Source organism: Camelina sativa, chromosome 10 (genome assembly GCF_030686135.1).
Source record: "Camelina sativa cultivar CO46 ecotype springtype chromosome 10, ASM3068613v1".
In the NCBI taxonomy this organism is placed as follows: domain Eukaryota; kingdom Viridiplantae; phylum Streptophyta; class Magnoliopsida; order Brassicales; family Brassicaceae; genus Camelina; species Camelina sativa.
In genome coordinates, this window is record NC_141889.1 from 14,465,533 (window position 1) to 14,483,052 (window position 17,520).

A 17,520-nucleotide genomic window follows, 5' to 3' on the forward strand; every position below is an offset into this window, starting at 1 on the left:
TTAGTGATGTTTGTCGATAAGTATTTCATCTTCTACCACTGTTGGAGAGTTTGATCAGGCAAGGTCTCTCCGGTTTTAGAAGATTAGCTTTCGTAATCTCCTGGCTGTTTTGGATAGTTTGTCGGATTTCCCCATTACAGTGTTATTTTGATCGTTTGTTTGATAGTGGAGATGTTTAGACCTGCTACTTCTTTGGAGATTCTCTGATTCACTTTGGTTCACTCTGGTTTGATCTTCTACCCTTCTTGATCTTACAAGATTGGTGTTACCCAGTTTGGATTTTTCGCTCTTCAACTCTGCAATTTAGATATGATCGAGATCTATTCCTATGGTGTGGCTTCTATCTAGGTGGTTATTTGTCACCTTGAGTTCGACATCCCCGTACCTGGAAAAAAGTGTGTGGAACTTGAAGTAGTTCTTCTTGCTGGGTTATGAAGCACACTCTTAGGAGTTCTATTACGGTTCCAGTTAGGCAGTTTGGCTTCTCAAGAAGAGGATTTGTGTGTTGATGGTTGGCCGAGGGCATCTTCGATATGTCTCTATTTTTTCAGTTTCATTCGGTCTTTGGTTTGTAATTGTTAGGGAATTCCTCTTCTATCATTGTATCTTTTAGCCTTTTTGTGTTTGTTTCCTTTTGTTTGGGAACATTAGACTCTGGGATATTTACTTCTTCTGCCAGCTTTAGACTCTGGGGATTTTTTTTTCTGCCAGCTTATGTTTGTATTTTACAAGGTTTCACTTTGGTTTATTAATAACTAGATGAGGACCCGCCCGATGTGTGGGTTTAAAGTTTTATAAATGAAATTAAATTTATTAAAATTTGTTGTATGTTGTATATAAATTTTATTTTTGTTATAATACACTGATTTATATCTATTTACAAATCTTTTATGTATGTTACAATTAAAAGTATATTTTTTACACCTAAATGTACTCTTGTATGTTACAAAAATATTATTTATCACCATCTAGAAACTGTCTATATAAACACATTAAGCTAAGTATATTACTTTCACTTCTGCATAGTTTTTTAATTATTAAAATTGTTGGTTCAAAAATTTTTGAAGAAAAAATATATTATATAATATATTAATTAATGATGTATCATCACAATAATGTTTGACAACCATGGAGAAAAAATCGGCTCCGCCTTCATCCCTTATGGGGAGAACCTTGTGTCCAACCTCCTCCACCATGGAGAGATTTTGGCTCCGCCTTTCTCCCTTGGAGAGATAACCTTGCTTCCAATCTCCTCCACCTTCTTCTCTTGCGGAGATAACTTTGTGTCCTACCTCCTCTACCATAGGGAGAACCTCGGCTCTGCCCTCCTCTTCTGTGGAGAAAATATGTTCACGTCTTTTTGCTATCTCAAAATGGCTTGTTTCGACAACCAATGAAAGTAAAAACAATTTTCTAACTTCACAAAAAAATCTTTTGATAGTAACTAATGTTAAATTTTCCAATGTATTCGTGATAGTAACTATGCCAAAGTGAAAGTAAAATAGTTGGCTTAATGTGTTTATAGATAACATAATATACTAATCAATGATGTATCATCACAATAATGTATGACCGCCATGGAAAAAACCTTGGCTCCGCCTTCATCCCTTATGGAGAGAACCTTGCGTCCAACTTCCTCCATCATGAAGAGAACCTTGGCTCCGTCTTCCTCCCTTGCAGAGATAACCTTGCGTCCAACCTCCTTCACCTTCCTCTGTTGGGTAGATAACCTTGTGTCCAACCTTCTCCACCAAAGAGAGAACCTAGGCTCTGCCCTCATCCTGTGTGGAGAGAAAATGTTCACGTCTTTTTGCTATCTCAAAATAGCTTGCTCCGACGACCAATAAATGTCAAAACCTTTTTCAATCGTCACAAAATCTTTTGATAGTAACTAATGCTAAATTTCTCAATGTATTCGTGGAAGTGTCTTTGACACACCGTGATGTAGCCTCTGTCTCTGTAACGCTTCAACCGCCACATTGTTTAGTGAGCCCATGTCTACTCTCAGTCCATGGGCCCACCTTCCCAAGTGGGCCCTACATCTATTCCCGGCTTGTGGACCAACCCATATTCGATGGCCGGTTTGTTACATCTGGGAGTCTTTAAAATCTTGATTACCGACCTTACAAATCAACAAAAGATATTTTTTTGTGTTTTGTCCTCACTCGCACAATTTCGACAATCACTTCCAGAAAGGTCACCCATCATGAAATTCTCTCAAGACCCTTGACTGAAAAAAAAAGTGCATTTTGGTGATGTATGTGGCTAAATCAATTCTTTTAAACATTTCCGCAAACCAGGGTGTCAGAGTCTTTGAGCTCATATGGATCTATCAACAACGGTTTTTTTCCAATCTATTTATCTATGTTTGTTGTACGCTTGTGTTTGATTAGCTTATTTTATTAATTCATTAGGTTGATGAGCTTTTATTCGTTATCTCCCTTTGAGATTGAATGAATAATGGTAACAATTATGTTTGCAAAAAAAAAAAAAGGTTATGACTAACCAATCAAGGTTGAGAAATTGAAAGAAAATTAATTTGGCATAATTAAATAAACAATAGTAAATTATAAACATGTTAATATACGAATCCCAAATCATTCAAAGATTAAAATATAAATTAAAACAATCTAAAAATACTACAATAAATTTTTAAATACAGTATTAGAAAAAGAAGACTTATTAATCTTTTTTTTTTGTCAACATATTAATCTTACCTATTCCCAACTGAAAAAGGAGAAAGTAGTAGAAAATTTTGATTTAAGAAAATAAGAAAAATTTACCTTCCTATTAAAATATATTCCCAATTAAACAAAGTTGAAAGCAATGTTTTTGAATAAATTATTTAAATATGAGGCGATCTATGATTATATTGAAGTGAGTACAAAATTTAGAATTAATAATTAAAAGTATATTTTCCTTAATCTTTTTCTCTATTTTTTTCAAGAATTAATCACTTCAAATTAAAAATAAGTAAATAATATTATAATTTCAAGTTTTATGAAATATATATATATATATAATCTCTTCATAATTATTTTTTAAAACTTTGTTTTTCTAAATTCTGAAATCTTTTTTTTGTTGTAATCAAATTCTTCTTATTAAATATTTACACATGTCAAAATCTCAGATTGATAATGATATATCATGGTTTTTGTGGTTTTCAACCATGATATAAGGAGTCTTTTAGAGTCTTTTGAATTGTTTTCTAGGATGTTTTTGAGTCTTTGCAGGTTTTCTAGGACTTTGGCACAGAAGAAGCAAAGTGGAACAATTTGGATCATTTTGGAGCATAAATCTCGAAGAATCAATTAGGACTCGGATCAAAACAAGGGCATCGATCGACACCCTCTTCAGCCGATGAAGAATCACAAAATTGGAAGTTTTACAATTTTACCCAAAGTTTTCCTAAATTGAAACACAAGTCCCTGACGTGTTTTAGGACATATATATATATATATATATATATATATTGTTTTTAGGTTTTAGAAAACCCTGAAGTTTTATTCTAGCAAGTTTTATTTTTCTGCAACCCTGTGAGATTTTGAGAACTTTTGGAAGAGAGATCTGAACTGCTTTGAGAGAAGAATTCTTGAACTCCCTTTTTACTCTTTTAATTTCAATTGCTTATTATTCAGAATTATGTTTTGTTCTTCATTGAATATGTCTGGACTGCTTTGTTCTTCATTGGATTATGTTTTGTTCTTCATTGAATATGTCTGAACTGCTTTGAGAGAAGAATTCTTGAACTCACTCTTTACTCTTTTAATTTCAATTGCTTATTATTCAGAATTATGTTTTGTTCTTCATTGAATATGTCTGAGTAGTTTGCTTGTTAGGTTCAGGGTTTTAGGCAGGGATTTTATGAGTTATTAGATCTGTTTATTTAGGATTATTTATCTTTCTAGATCTTCATCATAGGTTGTTCTTAATGCTAGATCTTTAATTAGTCATCCGGATTTGGATCTTAGAACTATTGATTGATATGAGAAATAATTGATTTTCCTAACAAAACCCTTTTGATGAGAAAATTACTTTCTTCAAAGAGATTTGATTTAGTAATTTTGTGAACAATCTAAACTTGTTTTTAAAGCTGATTTTTAACCTAGAATTTTACAAAGAGATTTGGATTTTCTGGTTTTAAATTTAGATAATATTTGCAGTGAGAAATGATTTATTTTACTAAAGAGTTTAGAGTTCTAAATCTGATTTTAATTGCTTGAAACCTATTTAATTATTGATTTAATATTTTGTAACTTCCTAAGAAATTCCCTGGACCTAGCTTTTTGATATTCTAAATTTACAACAGTGTAACTTTGTAACTTTCATTTAAATCATCTTGTTTAGCGTAATCATAAAAGTCTATAATTTATTGTGTAGTCTTGAGTCCTTGTCGAATTCGACCCCTAAGTATTACAGTGACCTCTTAATTTGAGAGAGTAGCTCTAGGGTAAATTTGAGCATATCAAATTTTGGCGCCGTTGCCGGGGACTCTTTGATCTACCATTAGATTTGAGTTTTGTATTTCGTCTAAATTTTTCGTTTTATTTTCTACTTACACGCTTTTGTTTTTTTTCTCTTGTGTGTTTCAGGTACATGCCTAAGCCTAACACTAGGAAGAATCCTACTGGTCCAGTTGTTAAGCTAACAAACCAAGAGTTAGGACAACTAGAGCGTGATAACACAAAAGCAGCCAAATCAGCCAAGATGGTCAACCCAATCATATTGAGACCAGATGCGGATGGTGTTTTGAGGGATCAAGAGGGCCACTTGTGCAATGAGCATGGCCAAAAGCTTGATGCAGAAGGGAATATTATTGCTGAAGTTGCTGTCGGAAACGACCAAATTCTGGTAGTTGACGAACAGGCCGACGATGTCGATCGACACCAACATGGTATCGGTCGACACCCCCTTCCAGAAGACAGATGTGGAGCTGCAAACCATGTCAACAATCCGGTTCGAAGACAAGAGAACAACCGAGACTTGATCAGGACCATTGCTGACTACAACCGGGCTGAGAACCGGTCTGCTATTGTTCCTCCTCCATTCCAGAGGAATGATTTTGAGTTGAAACCCGCTTACTTTCAACTAGTTGGGCAGCGACCTTTCTCTAACCTGCCCAGTGAGAAGCCTTTGGACCATATTGAGCATTTTGAAGACCTAGTGACTAGTATCAAGGCCAATGGAGTAACTGAAGACTACATCTACTGCAAGCTTTTCCCATATTCACTTGCAGGAGAAGCATCTCAATGGTTGAAACAGTTGCCAGCCCGTTCTTTGACATCTTGGCAACAAGTGAAGGTGGCTTTTCTCAACTACTTTTATGATGATGCCATGTCAGATGAGCTAAGAGTCAAACTGTCTTCCTTCAACCAAAGACCAGATGAAGCTTTCAAGGCAGCTTGGGTAAGATTCAAGGCATATCAAAGGGACTGTCCACACCTTGGCTTTTCAAGAGTGCAGCTGTTGAGTATCTTTTTCAGAGGGATTGACTGGGAATATCAGCTAGCTTTGGATGTTGTAAGCCATGGAAACTTCAAGACAAGATACCCAGAAGATGCTGAAGTTTTGATTGAGAATTTGGCTTCCAGCAATAGCACTAAGAGAGCAGATACTGAAAGGAAGAGATTGCATGGAGGATTTGATTCAAACCAGCTTGCTTCTGTTAATTCCAAGCTGGATTCAGTTCACAATCTTCTGGTTGGTAAGAAATCAGTTCACTTTGCTGCTGAAGTTGAATCATTTGAGCCACAACCTGAGACTGGGAATGAAGAAGCAGATGTCAAGTTTGTATATGGGAATCAGGGTCAGGGATTCGGTAATCAACAAAGCAACAAGCCTTACAGTGGGAACTTTTCAGGCTACACTCCTAAACCAGATTACCAGAAGCAGCAACAGAACAATTGTTATACTAGAACCTATGGGAACTCTTCTTATCAGTCTCCTCCTCCACAGACTTCTTCTGAGAGTCGAATGGAAGCTATGCTAGAGCAACTTTTGCAAGGTTAGGAACAGTTATCAGTGACATTCAATTGGAAGATTGATAATGTCTACACAGAGCTTACTGGAAGGATTGATGCACTCAATGTACATGTTAAGCAATTGGAGAGTCAAGCGGCACAGATTGTTGGGTCTGTTAAAAGGCAAGAGGGTTTTCTTCCTGGAAGAACTGAATCAAACCCCAAGCATGCTTGCAATGCCATATCAGTGAGAGATGAAGATGATGGAGAAATTGAAACTGCAGAAAAAGGAGAGCAATCAGCCAAACCCGAGACGGAGAATTCAACTTCAGACAATGGTGTCGGTCGACACCACCTGGGTGTCGATCGACACCCCTCTCAGACAGAACCAGAAACTGCAAAATCTCTGATTCCAGCAGCTGTTGAGAGGGTGTACAAGCCTAAGATCCCTTTTCCTAAGCCAAGAAGGTCCAAGTAGGAGATGGAGGAAGCTAGATGCAAGGCAATGATGGACAAGGGGATGATTGAGATGACTTTGATTGATGCAGTAAAGCTTTCACCACCACTTAAGTGGTATGTGAAGAGAATGGTATCCAATGGTTTAAGCCAACTCAGATTTCTCTTATCTTGGCTGATCGATCCCGAAGAATTCCTGAAGGTGTTTTAGAGGATATTCCAATTAAGGTTGGAAACTTCATGATTCCCACTGACTTTGTGGTGCTGAAGTATGATCAAGAGCCTAGTGATCCTCTCATCTTAGGAAGATCTTTCTTGGCAACAGCTGGTGCAATCATAGATGTGCAGAAGGAGAACATAATACTGAATGTGGAAGATTTGAGTCTGAACTTTGAGATGGATAAGCTGAGGAGAGCTCCTACTATTGATGGACAAACTTTTTCTGTTGAAAACGTTTCTGCTACACTAGCAACATGCTCAGTATCGATCGATGCTACATTAGCATCGGTCGACACCCCTCCACATCTGAGCCTGCACTTGTCCACAATTGATGCTCCAAGTAAGAAAACTGCTCCCAAATAGAAACCTCCCCACTCCACACTCCAGAGTCCTCAGGTAGGGCCAAGGTACACATCTTCTGCACCTAATCCCCCTCCTATCATCAACAAGGCTTTCAAAGGTACAAAAACTGTTTTGCAGTTAACCAAGCCACGAGATTATCGTAGAGCGCTTGTTTCTTCTGTTGATGATTTTGCAGGGCATAAAAGAAGCAATCCCGTCCCTAAATCCCACCCAGGTCATGTTCCCCATGTCCTTGGTAGACCTCACTCTTCTACTGCTTATACACCACCTTGGATGAAAAGGTCATGCTATGGGAGGCATTCACTGCCACGTTCTGATCCACCCGATGCCTGAGCTTCAACGCAGTCCAGCTAATGACTGAAAACAAGCGCTTAGTGGGAGGCAACCCACTTCTAGGTTTTTTTTTCCCTTTTGAGTCATTTTTCTTTTTGCCTTGAGTCAGTTTTTGTTTGAAATTTGTTTGAAATCATGAATTATCTATCTATCATGTTGCTTTTAACTTGTGTTTGAGTGTCTCTTAACAGAATAATCATCCAAAGATTGATCCATCAACACAACTATCTGCAACTAACAAGGACTTACGGCCAAAAACACCATTCGTGATGAGTGTCGATTAACACTGAAATGGTATCGGTCGACGCCCCATGGTAACCCGAAAACAGTTCATCTTTTCCTTACAATTTTCAATACCTTTTGTTTCTTTTAGCTTTCCTCTTACTTGAAAACACTGGGGATAGTGTCGTTTAAGTCTGGGGGAGGTTAGTACTAACTACTAACATAGTTTTGGTTTTTAGTGTGTCAAAATCAATTTTTGTTTTTATTGAGTCAAATTTTTCAAAATTGTGTTGGGAACTATGATTTTTCTTTTCAGGTGTATTGCCTTGGTTGATTAATGCTGCAGATTGAATCCACTAATCCGACTAATGAAAAATCCAATGGCTGACCAGTAAACCACATACATCTAAATTTCCAACTGAATCCATCAAAGCCTGAGGTAATTTCTGTACTTTTCTTTTTAACTCATCAAAGATATTGATGTTCATAGAGCTTGACTCCTTGTTCATGCCTTACAAGTAAGATTTTCAAAAGAAAATGGTACTCCTCTCCCTTATTTAAGTTGAAAAGATCACTCATGAGAGTTTTGTTAAAAAAAAAAGAGAATAAAAGATGAGATGAGTTTGATCAGTTTAGAGAGGGAGGTAAATTACCAGTGACCTCATTATTCTACTCTTGAGTCAAATGATCACACAAAGCTTGGAAGTGAGGGGTAGGTAAATGACCGATGACCCAATTATTCGCCTACAACTTTGATTAAAGAAAAAAAAACAGCAAAGCAAAGCTCAAATGAGGATAATAATATAATAAGTCTGGGGGAGAGGAAGAATACCACATGTTGTAAAAAAATATATCTTGCTTGTTATGGTATAGTACGAGAATGAGTCTAGAAGGTTCTTGACATTGATCAAATTGATGAGACCCACCGATGAAGGCTTAATGGAGGAAGTAGTGAAATTTGGTTTGAATTTGGGATGCTATGAATGTCAACGGAGAAGTACATGGTGGTTCAATTTGGATTTGTCTGCTAAGCATATGGATTATGGTTTGGATGATCATGGCATTACCTTAGAGAGAAAATGAGTTTCTGTGTTTTCAAACCTCTTTCACAGGTCTAAGTTTCTGTTTTGCTTGAGGGCAAGCAAATGCTAAGTCTGGGGGAGTTGATATATCATGGTTTTTGTGGTTTTCAACCATGATATAAGGAGTCTTTTAGAGTCTTTTCAGTTGTTTTCTAGGATGTTTTTGAGTCTTTGCAAGTTTTCTAGGACTTTGGCACAGAAGGAGCAAAGTGGAGCAATTTGGATCATTTTGGAGCATAAATCTCGAAGAATAAATTTGGACTCGGATCAAAACAAGGGCATCGATCGACACCACTTAGGAGCATCGGTCGACACCCTCTTTAGCCGATGAAGAATCACAAAATTGGAAGTTTTACAATTTTACCCAAAGTTTTCCTAAATTGCAAACAAGTCCCTGATGTGTTTTAGGACATATATATATATATATATATTGTTTTTAGGTTTTAGAAAACCCTGAAGTTTTATTCTAGCAAGTTTTTTTTTTCTGCAATCCTGTGAGATTTTGAGAACTTTTGGGAGAGAGATCTGAACTGCTTTGAGAGAAGCATTCTTGAACTTCCTCTTTACTCTTTTAATTTCAATTGCTTATTATTCAGAATTATGTTTTGTTCTTCATTAAATCTGTCTGAACTGCTTTGTTCTTCATTGAATTATGTTTTGTTCTTCATTGAATATGTCTGAACTGCTTTGAGAGAAGAATTCTTGAACTCACTCTTTACTCTTTTAATTTCAATTGCTTATTATTCAGAATTATGTTTTGTTCTTCATTGAATATGTCTGAGTAGTTTGCTTGTTAGGTTCAGGGTTTTAGGCAGGGATTTTATGAGTTATTAGATCTGTTTATTTAGGATTATTTATCTTTCTAGATCTTCATCATAGGTTGTTCTTAATGCTAGATCTTTAATTAGTCATCCGGATTTGGATCTTAGAACTATTGATTGATATGAGAAATAATTGATTTTCCTAACAAAACCCTTTTGATGAGAAAATTACTTTCTTCAAAGAGATTTGATTTAGTAATTTTGTGAACAATCTAAACTTGTTTTTAAAGCTGATTTTTAACCTAGAATTTTACAAAGAGATTTGGATTTTCTGGTTTTAAATTTAGATAATATTTGCAGTGAGAAATGATTTATTTTACTAAAGAGTTTAGAGTTCTAAATCTGATTTTAATTGCTTGAAACCTATTTAATTATTGATTTAATATTTTGTAACTTCCTAAGAAATTCCCTGGACCTAGCTTTTTGATATTCTAAATTTACAACAGTGTAACTTTGTAACTTTCATTTAAATCATCTTGTTTAGCGTAATCATAAAAGTCTATAATTTATTGTGTAGTCTTGAGTCCTTGTCGAATTCGACCCCTAAGTATTACAGTGACCTCTTAATTTGAGAGAGTAGCTCTAGGGTAAATTTGAGCATATCAAATTTTGGCGCCGTTGCCGGGGACTCTTTGATCTACCATTAGATTTGAGTTTTGTATTTCGTCTAAATTTTTCGTTTTATTTTCTACTTACACGCTTTTGTTTTTTTTCTCTTGTGTGTTTCAGGTACATGCCTAAGCCTAACACTAGGAAGAATCCTACTGGTCCAGTTGTTAAGCTAACAAACCAAGAGTTAGGACAACTAGAGCGTGATAACACAAAAGCAGCCAAATCAGCCAAGATGGTCAACCCAATCATATTGAGACCAGATGCGGATGGTGTTTTGAGGGATCAAGAGGGCCACTTGTGCAATGAGCATGGCCAAAAGCTTGATGCAGAAGGGAATATTATTGCTGAAGTTGCTGTCGGAAACGACCAAATTCTGGTAGTTGACGAACAGGCCGACGATGTCGATCGACACCAACATGGTATCGGTCGACACCCCCTTCCAGAAGACAGATGTGGAGCTGCAAACCATGTCAACAATCCGGTTCGAAGACAAGAGAACAACCGAGACTTGATCAGGACCATTGCTGACTACAACCGGGCTGAGAACCGGTCTGCTATTGTTCCTCCTCCATTCCAGAGGAATGATTTTGAGTTGAAACCCGCTTACTTTCAACTAGTTGGGCAGCGACCTTTCTCTAACCTGCCCAGTGAGAAGCCTTTGGACCATATTGAGCATTTTGAAGACCTAGTGACTAGTATCAAGGCCAATGGAGTAACTGAAGACTACATCTACTGCAAGCTTTTCCCATATTCACTTGCAGGAGAAGCATCTCAATGGTTGAAACAGTTGCCAGCCCGTTCTTTGACATCTTGGCAACAAGTGAAGGTGGCTTTATATATTGTTTTTAGGTTTTAGAAAACCCTGAAGTTTTATTCTAGCAAGTTTTTTTTTTCTGCAATCCTGTGAGATTTTGAGAACTTTTGGGAGAGAGATCTGAACTGCTTTGAGAGAAGCATTCTTGAACTTCCTCTTTACTCTTTTAATTTCAATTGCTTATTATTCAGAATTATGTTTTGTTCTTCATTAAATCTGTCTGAACTGCTTTGTTCTTCATTGAATTATGTTTTGTTCTTCATTGAATATGTCTGAACTGCTTTGAGAGAAGAATTCTTGAACTCCCTCTTTACTCTTTTAATTTCAATTGCTTATTATTCAGAATTATGTTTTGTTCTTCATTGAATATGTCTGAGTAGTTTGCTTGTTAGGTTCAGGGTTTTTCACAGGGATTTTATGAGTTATTAAATCTGTTTATTTATGATTATTTATCTTTCTAGATTTTCATCATAGGTTGTTCTTAATGCTAGATCTTTAATTAGTCATCTGGATTTGGATCTTAGGACTATTGATTGATATGAGAAATAATTGATTTTCATGACAAAACCCTTTTGATGAGAAAATTACTTTCTTCAAAGAGATTTGATTTAGTAATTTTGTGAATAATCTAAACTTCTTTTTAAAGCTGATTTTTAACCTAGAATTTTACAAAGAGATTTGGATTTTCTGGTTTTAAATTTAGATAATATTTGCAGTGAGAACTGATTTATTTTACAAAAGAGTTTAGAGTTCTAGATCTGATTTTTAATTGCTTGAATCCTATTTAATTATTGATTTAATATTTTGTAATTTCCTGAGAAATTCTCTGGACCTAGCTTTTTGATCTTCTGAATTTACAACAGTTTTATTTTAATATTTTGCATTGCCTATTTCATTTAAATCATCTTGTTTAACGTAATCATAAAACTCTATAATTTATTGTGTAGTCTTGAATCCTTGTAGAATTTGACCCCTAAGTATGATAGTGACCTCTTAATTTAAGAAATAGCTGTAGGGTAAATTTGAGCATATCAAATAACTTACATGTGTAAAAATCTTGTTAATGACTAACTATTACAAAAAGCAATAAAGTATTAAAAGAAAGAAATATTTTTTCTAGGTAATAAAATATCTTAAGAAGAAGATATTTTTGGAGTAATAATATCGTACGACTATATAATTTAGTAAAAGAATAGTCTCACTCTCATGTCACCATGTCGACACCTCAATAAGAGTTATAATTTCACATTACTTTTTATCATATGATTCCCCATTCACGACCCAAAAAGAATTATTATTTTTAATTACGAAACGATATCATAAGGCTATACTTTTTCGTATTTTATTTTCTTTGTTAGGTGGACTTCCAATTATGCAGCCTAGAAATCAAGGTTGGTGAAGTATCATCCCCCATTAAAAAAAGTCCTCCTCTATTAATCTACCCACATGGAAAAATTCTCCAAAACGTGATTAAACACTTATTATATGTACATACTCTCACACTCTCACTTCTTCCAATATTTTATAGTACTTATCGTTTAATTTCCTATATTGAGTTAACTTTACGAAGTAGTAAAGTTGAATTTTACCAACTATTTTAATTGGGGATACTTCAACTGAGTAACTATTTTTATTTTATTTTGGGGGCAAAACTGAGTAATTCATTCACCTGAAAAAGGACAAATTTTCTAACTTCATTATTCTGTGTGTATACTCTTTTTTTTTGTTATGTGTAGAAGATGAAAATCTAGGTCACATCACATGTTGACCTCAGATCTGCCACTACCACGAGGCACTACGCTACTATCTAATGACCACAAAACCAAATCTGAAATACGCAAAGACGAATTTGACCCTCACCGACTCACATACATACAAAACTACCTACTCTCATCCCCCAACCCGTCCCATGGCACCATGTTATATTATATTATATGCCATTTTCTATGTATAACAAACATTAACTACTCAATATCCATACATGTTTTGATTCCAAAGACGAAACAATGAAATAGTAATCAGCAAACAGTGTTTATATATACCATAACAACTCCATCGTGTAGTGCGTACTTCCTATGTCGTCAGAAAAAAGGTTCCGAAGAGAGGCTACCAACTACTACGACTAACCCACAAATTACTTGTTTACCAAAAAGGTGTGTTTAATGGCTCGTTTGATATAAATTTGGTGATAGACAATATAAAAAACAAACTTAAATTAGCGAATAACAACTAAAATATTGTCTACTAAATGATACTTCCTCACTCTAGTTTAATGTTTAGGACTTCTTTTCACATATACTACGACAGGAAAATATAATTAATCTATTTATTTATTTTTATTTTTAATTGTTTAAATCTGTATTTTTTCTTCTTTTTCACCTCTCTCCTCTTTCTCACTTGAGTAAAAGTTTTTTTTTTAAATATATATATTAAAAATTTGAGAAAATCAATTTTTTGGGAACAGAGAAAATCCCTAAAACATCAAACTATACCGTTATAAAAACTTGTTTGTACATATTTCATTTGCCACTTATACCGTTAACAAGAATATGCGAGTAAAATTTGCTTATTGACTATTTTGGCTATAAGTAAACATGAGATTTAAAGAGGAATTTAGTTCTTCATTGTTTATAGGTGGGTCTTCAAATTTTTGAAGCTATTACCGTTTATAGGTGGATATCCACTACGTAGAGAGCAACTGCGAGAAGTTTTTTTTTCAAAATTTTTTTAAATCTACATAGCAAATATTTCAGAAAATAATAAAAATCATGCTCTTGATATTCAGTATATGATATTCTAAGCTAATTAAGCTACATGAATACAAAAATACTTCTTGAGAAGATTACATAGATAAAGTTATCACTAACTGATTGCAGTTTCTTTGAAACAGAAGTTGTAGCTAATGTCTTATATGGACTAATCACATACACATAATACACTGCAAAACAGTAACGACCCAAAATTGTTGCAATATTCTTAACCAGGCTAATAATTTTCGTGGTAGACAATGTTGAAACGTTGGTTAAGTGCCTTTGCATCAAAATATTAATTCATAAGATCTAATTTAACACGCAACCCAAATTGGGAAAGAGATGTAACGATCATTTGAAACCATAGAGTTTTTCAGTTTCTTGTCAAAAACGTAATTAAAACACTGGGCTGAATCAATTCCATGGGCCCTCAAAGCCCTTTCACTATGTTTTATTTCAATTTTAGTTTCACTTTTCTGAATTATAAACTTTTTCCTTTTTCTTTTTATGACTTAATAATAAAATATTTAAATATTTGTAAAATTTTCTACAAACAAATTGGAAAAAAATAATCTGAGAGAGTGAGATTTACCCAAAACAACCTTAAATGCACGCCGGTATATAGTATCTATCTAATCAAGGAAAAGGTTACTAGTAAGAGGGTAAAACAGTCAAAACACATCCGCTTGTTTCTCCTACCACACACACACCTAACCAACCAACACCAAAATTAGCAAAAGAAGGTCAAATTCGTAATTTAATCCACTTTCTTCTCCTCTTTTAAACCCAACCGCCTCTCTTCCCACTTCCCTCACTCTCCGATCTCAGATCTCTCGCTCTCTCTCAATCTCAGATCCATCGTTCCAACAACACATCCAAAGGATGGAACCAGTCTCTTCATGGGGAAACACCCCTCTCACCACCGTAGATCCAGAGATCCACGACCTGATCGAGAAGGAGAAGCGTCGTCAATGTAGAGGAATCGAACTAATCGCCTCCGAGAATTTCACTTCCTTCGCCGTCATCGAAGCTCTCGGAAGCGCCTTAACCAACAAATACTCCGAAGGTATGCCTGGTAACCGTTACTACGGAGGTAACGAGTTCATCGACCAGATCGAGAACCTTTGCCGTTCGCGAGCTCTCGAAGCTTTCCACTGCGATCCGGAGAAATGGGGCGTTAACGTTCAGCCTTACTCTGGATCTCCGGCGAATTTCGCCGCCTACACCGCTCTGCTCCAGCCTCACGATCGTATCATGGGGCTTGATCTGCCTTCAGGTGGTCATTTGACTCATGGTTACTATACATCTGGTGGTAAGAAGATCTCTGCGACTTCGATCTACTTTGAGAGTCTTCCCTACAAGGTTAATTTCACCACTGGTTACATTGATTACGATAAGCTTGAAGAGAAGGCCTTGGATTTCAGGCCTAAGTTGCTCATCTGTGGTGGTAGTGCGTATCCCAGGGATTGGGATTACGCTAGGTTGAGAGCTGTTGCTGATAAGGTTGGAGCTCTTTTGCTCTGTGATATGGCTCACATCAGTGGTCTCGTTGCTGCTCAGGTATATTATAAGCCTCTTCTCTTTTGCATTGATCTAGTGTTTCATATACCTTTTCCTCTTGTTAGATCTGGTTTTGTTAAGCGTTTTGAATAGTCTAGAATGAAGATCTGGATTTAACTCTGTCTCGTCTCATATCTGTGTGCATTCATGTTTCAAGTCTAGTGTTTTCAGGGTGTATTATCAAATGGGCTTATTACTAAGAAAGAATCATATCACATTGTTTTAGTTGTTTTATTTTACTTATGTGTCCCATGTAGTTTCTCGTTGTTTCTTTTTTCTCAACTCGCATGTGTAAGTGAATATACAAATGGGAAATCTTCAATACTATTCAGTAACTAAAACCAACCGGATAAAGTGGTGTGAGTACACTAATGTTAGTTGCCAAGATTGAGTTTTTTTTTTTTTTTTTTGCATTCACCGACAGAACTGATTGAGTTTTGATCATGTTTACAGGAAGCTGCAAACCCGTTTGAGTACTGTGACGTTGTGACAACCACAACCCACAAGAGTTTGAGGGGACCAAGGGCTGGTATGATCTTCTACAGGAAGGGTCCAAAACCAGCCAAGAAGGGTCAACCCGAGGGTGCAGTCTATGACTTTGAGGACAAAATCAACTTTGCTGTATTCCCTGCGCTTCAAGGTGGTCCCCACAATCACCAGATCGGTGCTCTAGCTGTTGCGTTGAAGCAGGCCAACACTCCTGGTTTCAAGGTGTATGCAAAACAGGTGAAGGCAAATGCTGTTGCCCTTGGAAACTACCTGATGAGCAAGGGATACCAGATTGTGACCAATGGAACTGAGAACCACCTTGTTCTCTGGGATCTTCGCCCTCTTGGATTGACCGGTGAGTGAATAATATATATATTTTTTTTAAAAACCACCTTTGTGACCCTGTTATATATGGAACTAGTTCTGATGTTTTTTATGATTCTGTTTTTGCCAGGTAACAAGGTTGAGAAACTCTGCGATCTGTGCAGCATTACTTTGAACAAGAATGCAGTATTTGGAGACAGTAGTGCTCTTGCCCCTGGAGGTGTAAGAATCGGTAAGAGGGAATTCTGAACTATTCATGCAAATAGCCAGCCATGGAATCTCGTTTGTCGGATCTTGCTAATATATATGTGTGCGTTTCTGTAGGTACACCCGCTATGACCTCAAGAGGATTGGTGGAAAAGGACTTTGAGCAAATTGGAGAATTCCTGAGCCGTGCAGTTACATTGACATTGGACATCCAGAAGCAGTACGGTAAGTTGTTGAAGGACTTTAACAAGGGTTTGGTGGACAACAAAGATCTCGAGCAGCTCAAGGCTGACGTTGAGAAGTTCTCGGCCTCTTATGAGATGCCTGGATTCCTCATGTCTGAGATGAAGTACAAGGAGTAGAGATCTCTCTCTTTATCTAAGAGTAATCTTCTGTTACCTACCATATATATAAAATGCTTTTGTAGGATCGCCTAATTGGAATTTTAAAGGCGAAGAAATGAAGAAACAAATAGTAAAAAAAAAAGGTTTTTCTTGAGTTATTTCCTTAATGTTTTTTTTTTGTCTTCTTTTCGAAATTGTTGTATTTTGTTGGCTTTCTTAATAATAATATCAGCGAGTTTTCTCTTTTCCCCGGTTCAGCTTTAAAATATGTTTGTATTTTGTTTTTGTTAGATTGGATTTGGTTTCTCATAGTCAATGGTCTACAGACACAATTAGTATAGTTTTTCTTTCAATTAGAAAGTGATGTCTTCCACACATTGGGACGACGAGGAAGATTGTAGGAAGGAAGAGCTTCTCGCTATCGACGACATTGAAGCTTCCTGTACTTTCTCTTTCTCCCGCTCTTCTTCTTTTCTTCTCCAACCTTACGGGCTATGCCCATGGTCAGGAGGTTCCTTATAAATTATTCCTAGTAGAACTCAGGGAATTTGGTTATATATATTCTTCTTTAAAGCTTTTGCTTTGCAGCTCCTTAAGCCGAACAAAATCAGGCTTGGAAACTGGAAGTGCCATCCTCCAAAGGAGCTGTACAAACTTCCGATATGCAGAAACCGATGCTTATGCTTCTTGACATATTTACAAGGTAGCATCAAGGAGAAACCATCTTCTCCTAACAACCTCACATCGTTCTAGTTATAAATTTATAATACCATTACTTTTGAAAAACTCGGAGCTTGTCTATTGTGAGTTAGAAGCTAATGGAGAGCATTGTTATATCTTTTTAGGTTCTGAAGGACCTTCCTGATGCTGTCAATGGTTCATAATGTGACGGAGGAAGAAGCTTAGAGAGGTTAGCCCAATGGACTTTATGTTAAAAGGAAAAGTATATTTATGAAGGGAAACG

The 17,520-nt window shown here is 36.2% G+C and overlaps 1 protein-coding gene across 1 annotated transcript; it reads left to right on the forward strand.

Moving 5' to 3' along the window:
• Nucleotides 1–12,837: 12,837 nt before the first annotated feature.
• LOC109124625 (serine hydroxymethyltransferase 4) lies at nucleotides 12,838–16,801 on the forward strand. The gene is made up of 4 exons (XM_010436911.3): nucleotides 12,838–15,192; nucleotides 15,646–16,036; nucleotides 16,136–16,237; nucleotides 16,330–16,801. The coding sequence occupies exons 1-4, from the start codon at nucleotides 14,515–14,517 to the stop codon at nucleotides 16,572–16,574; spliced, it is 1,416 nt and encodes a 471-aa protein (XP_010435213.1). The 5' UTR covers nucleotides 12,838–14,514; the 3' UTR covers nucleotides 16,575–16,801.
• The last annotated feature ends 719 nt before the right edge of the window (nucleotides 16,802–17,520 follow it).

Bases quoted from the DNA above. Each gene is read 5' to 3' on its own strand.
- LOC109124625 (XM_010436911.3), top strand. From the start codon at position 14,515: ATGGAACCAGTCTCTTCATGGGGAAACACCCCTCTCACCACCGTAGAT. The intron at 15,193-15,645 runs GTATATTATAAG...TCATGTTTACAG, and splicing joins GTGGTCTCGTTGCTGCTCAG to GAAGCTGCAAACCCGTTTGA. The intron at 16,238-16,329 runs GTAAGAGGGAAT...GCGTTTCTGTAG, and splicing joins CCCTGGAGGTGTAAGAATCG to GTACACCCGCTATGACCTCA.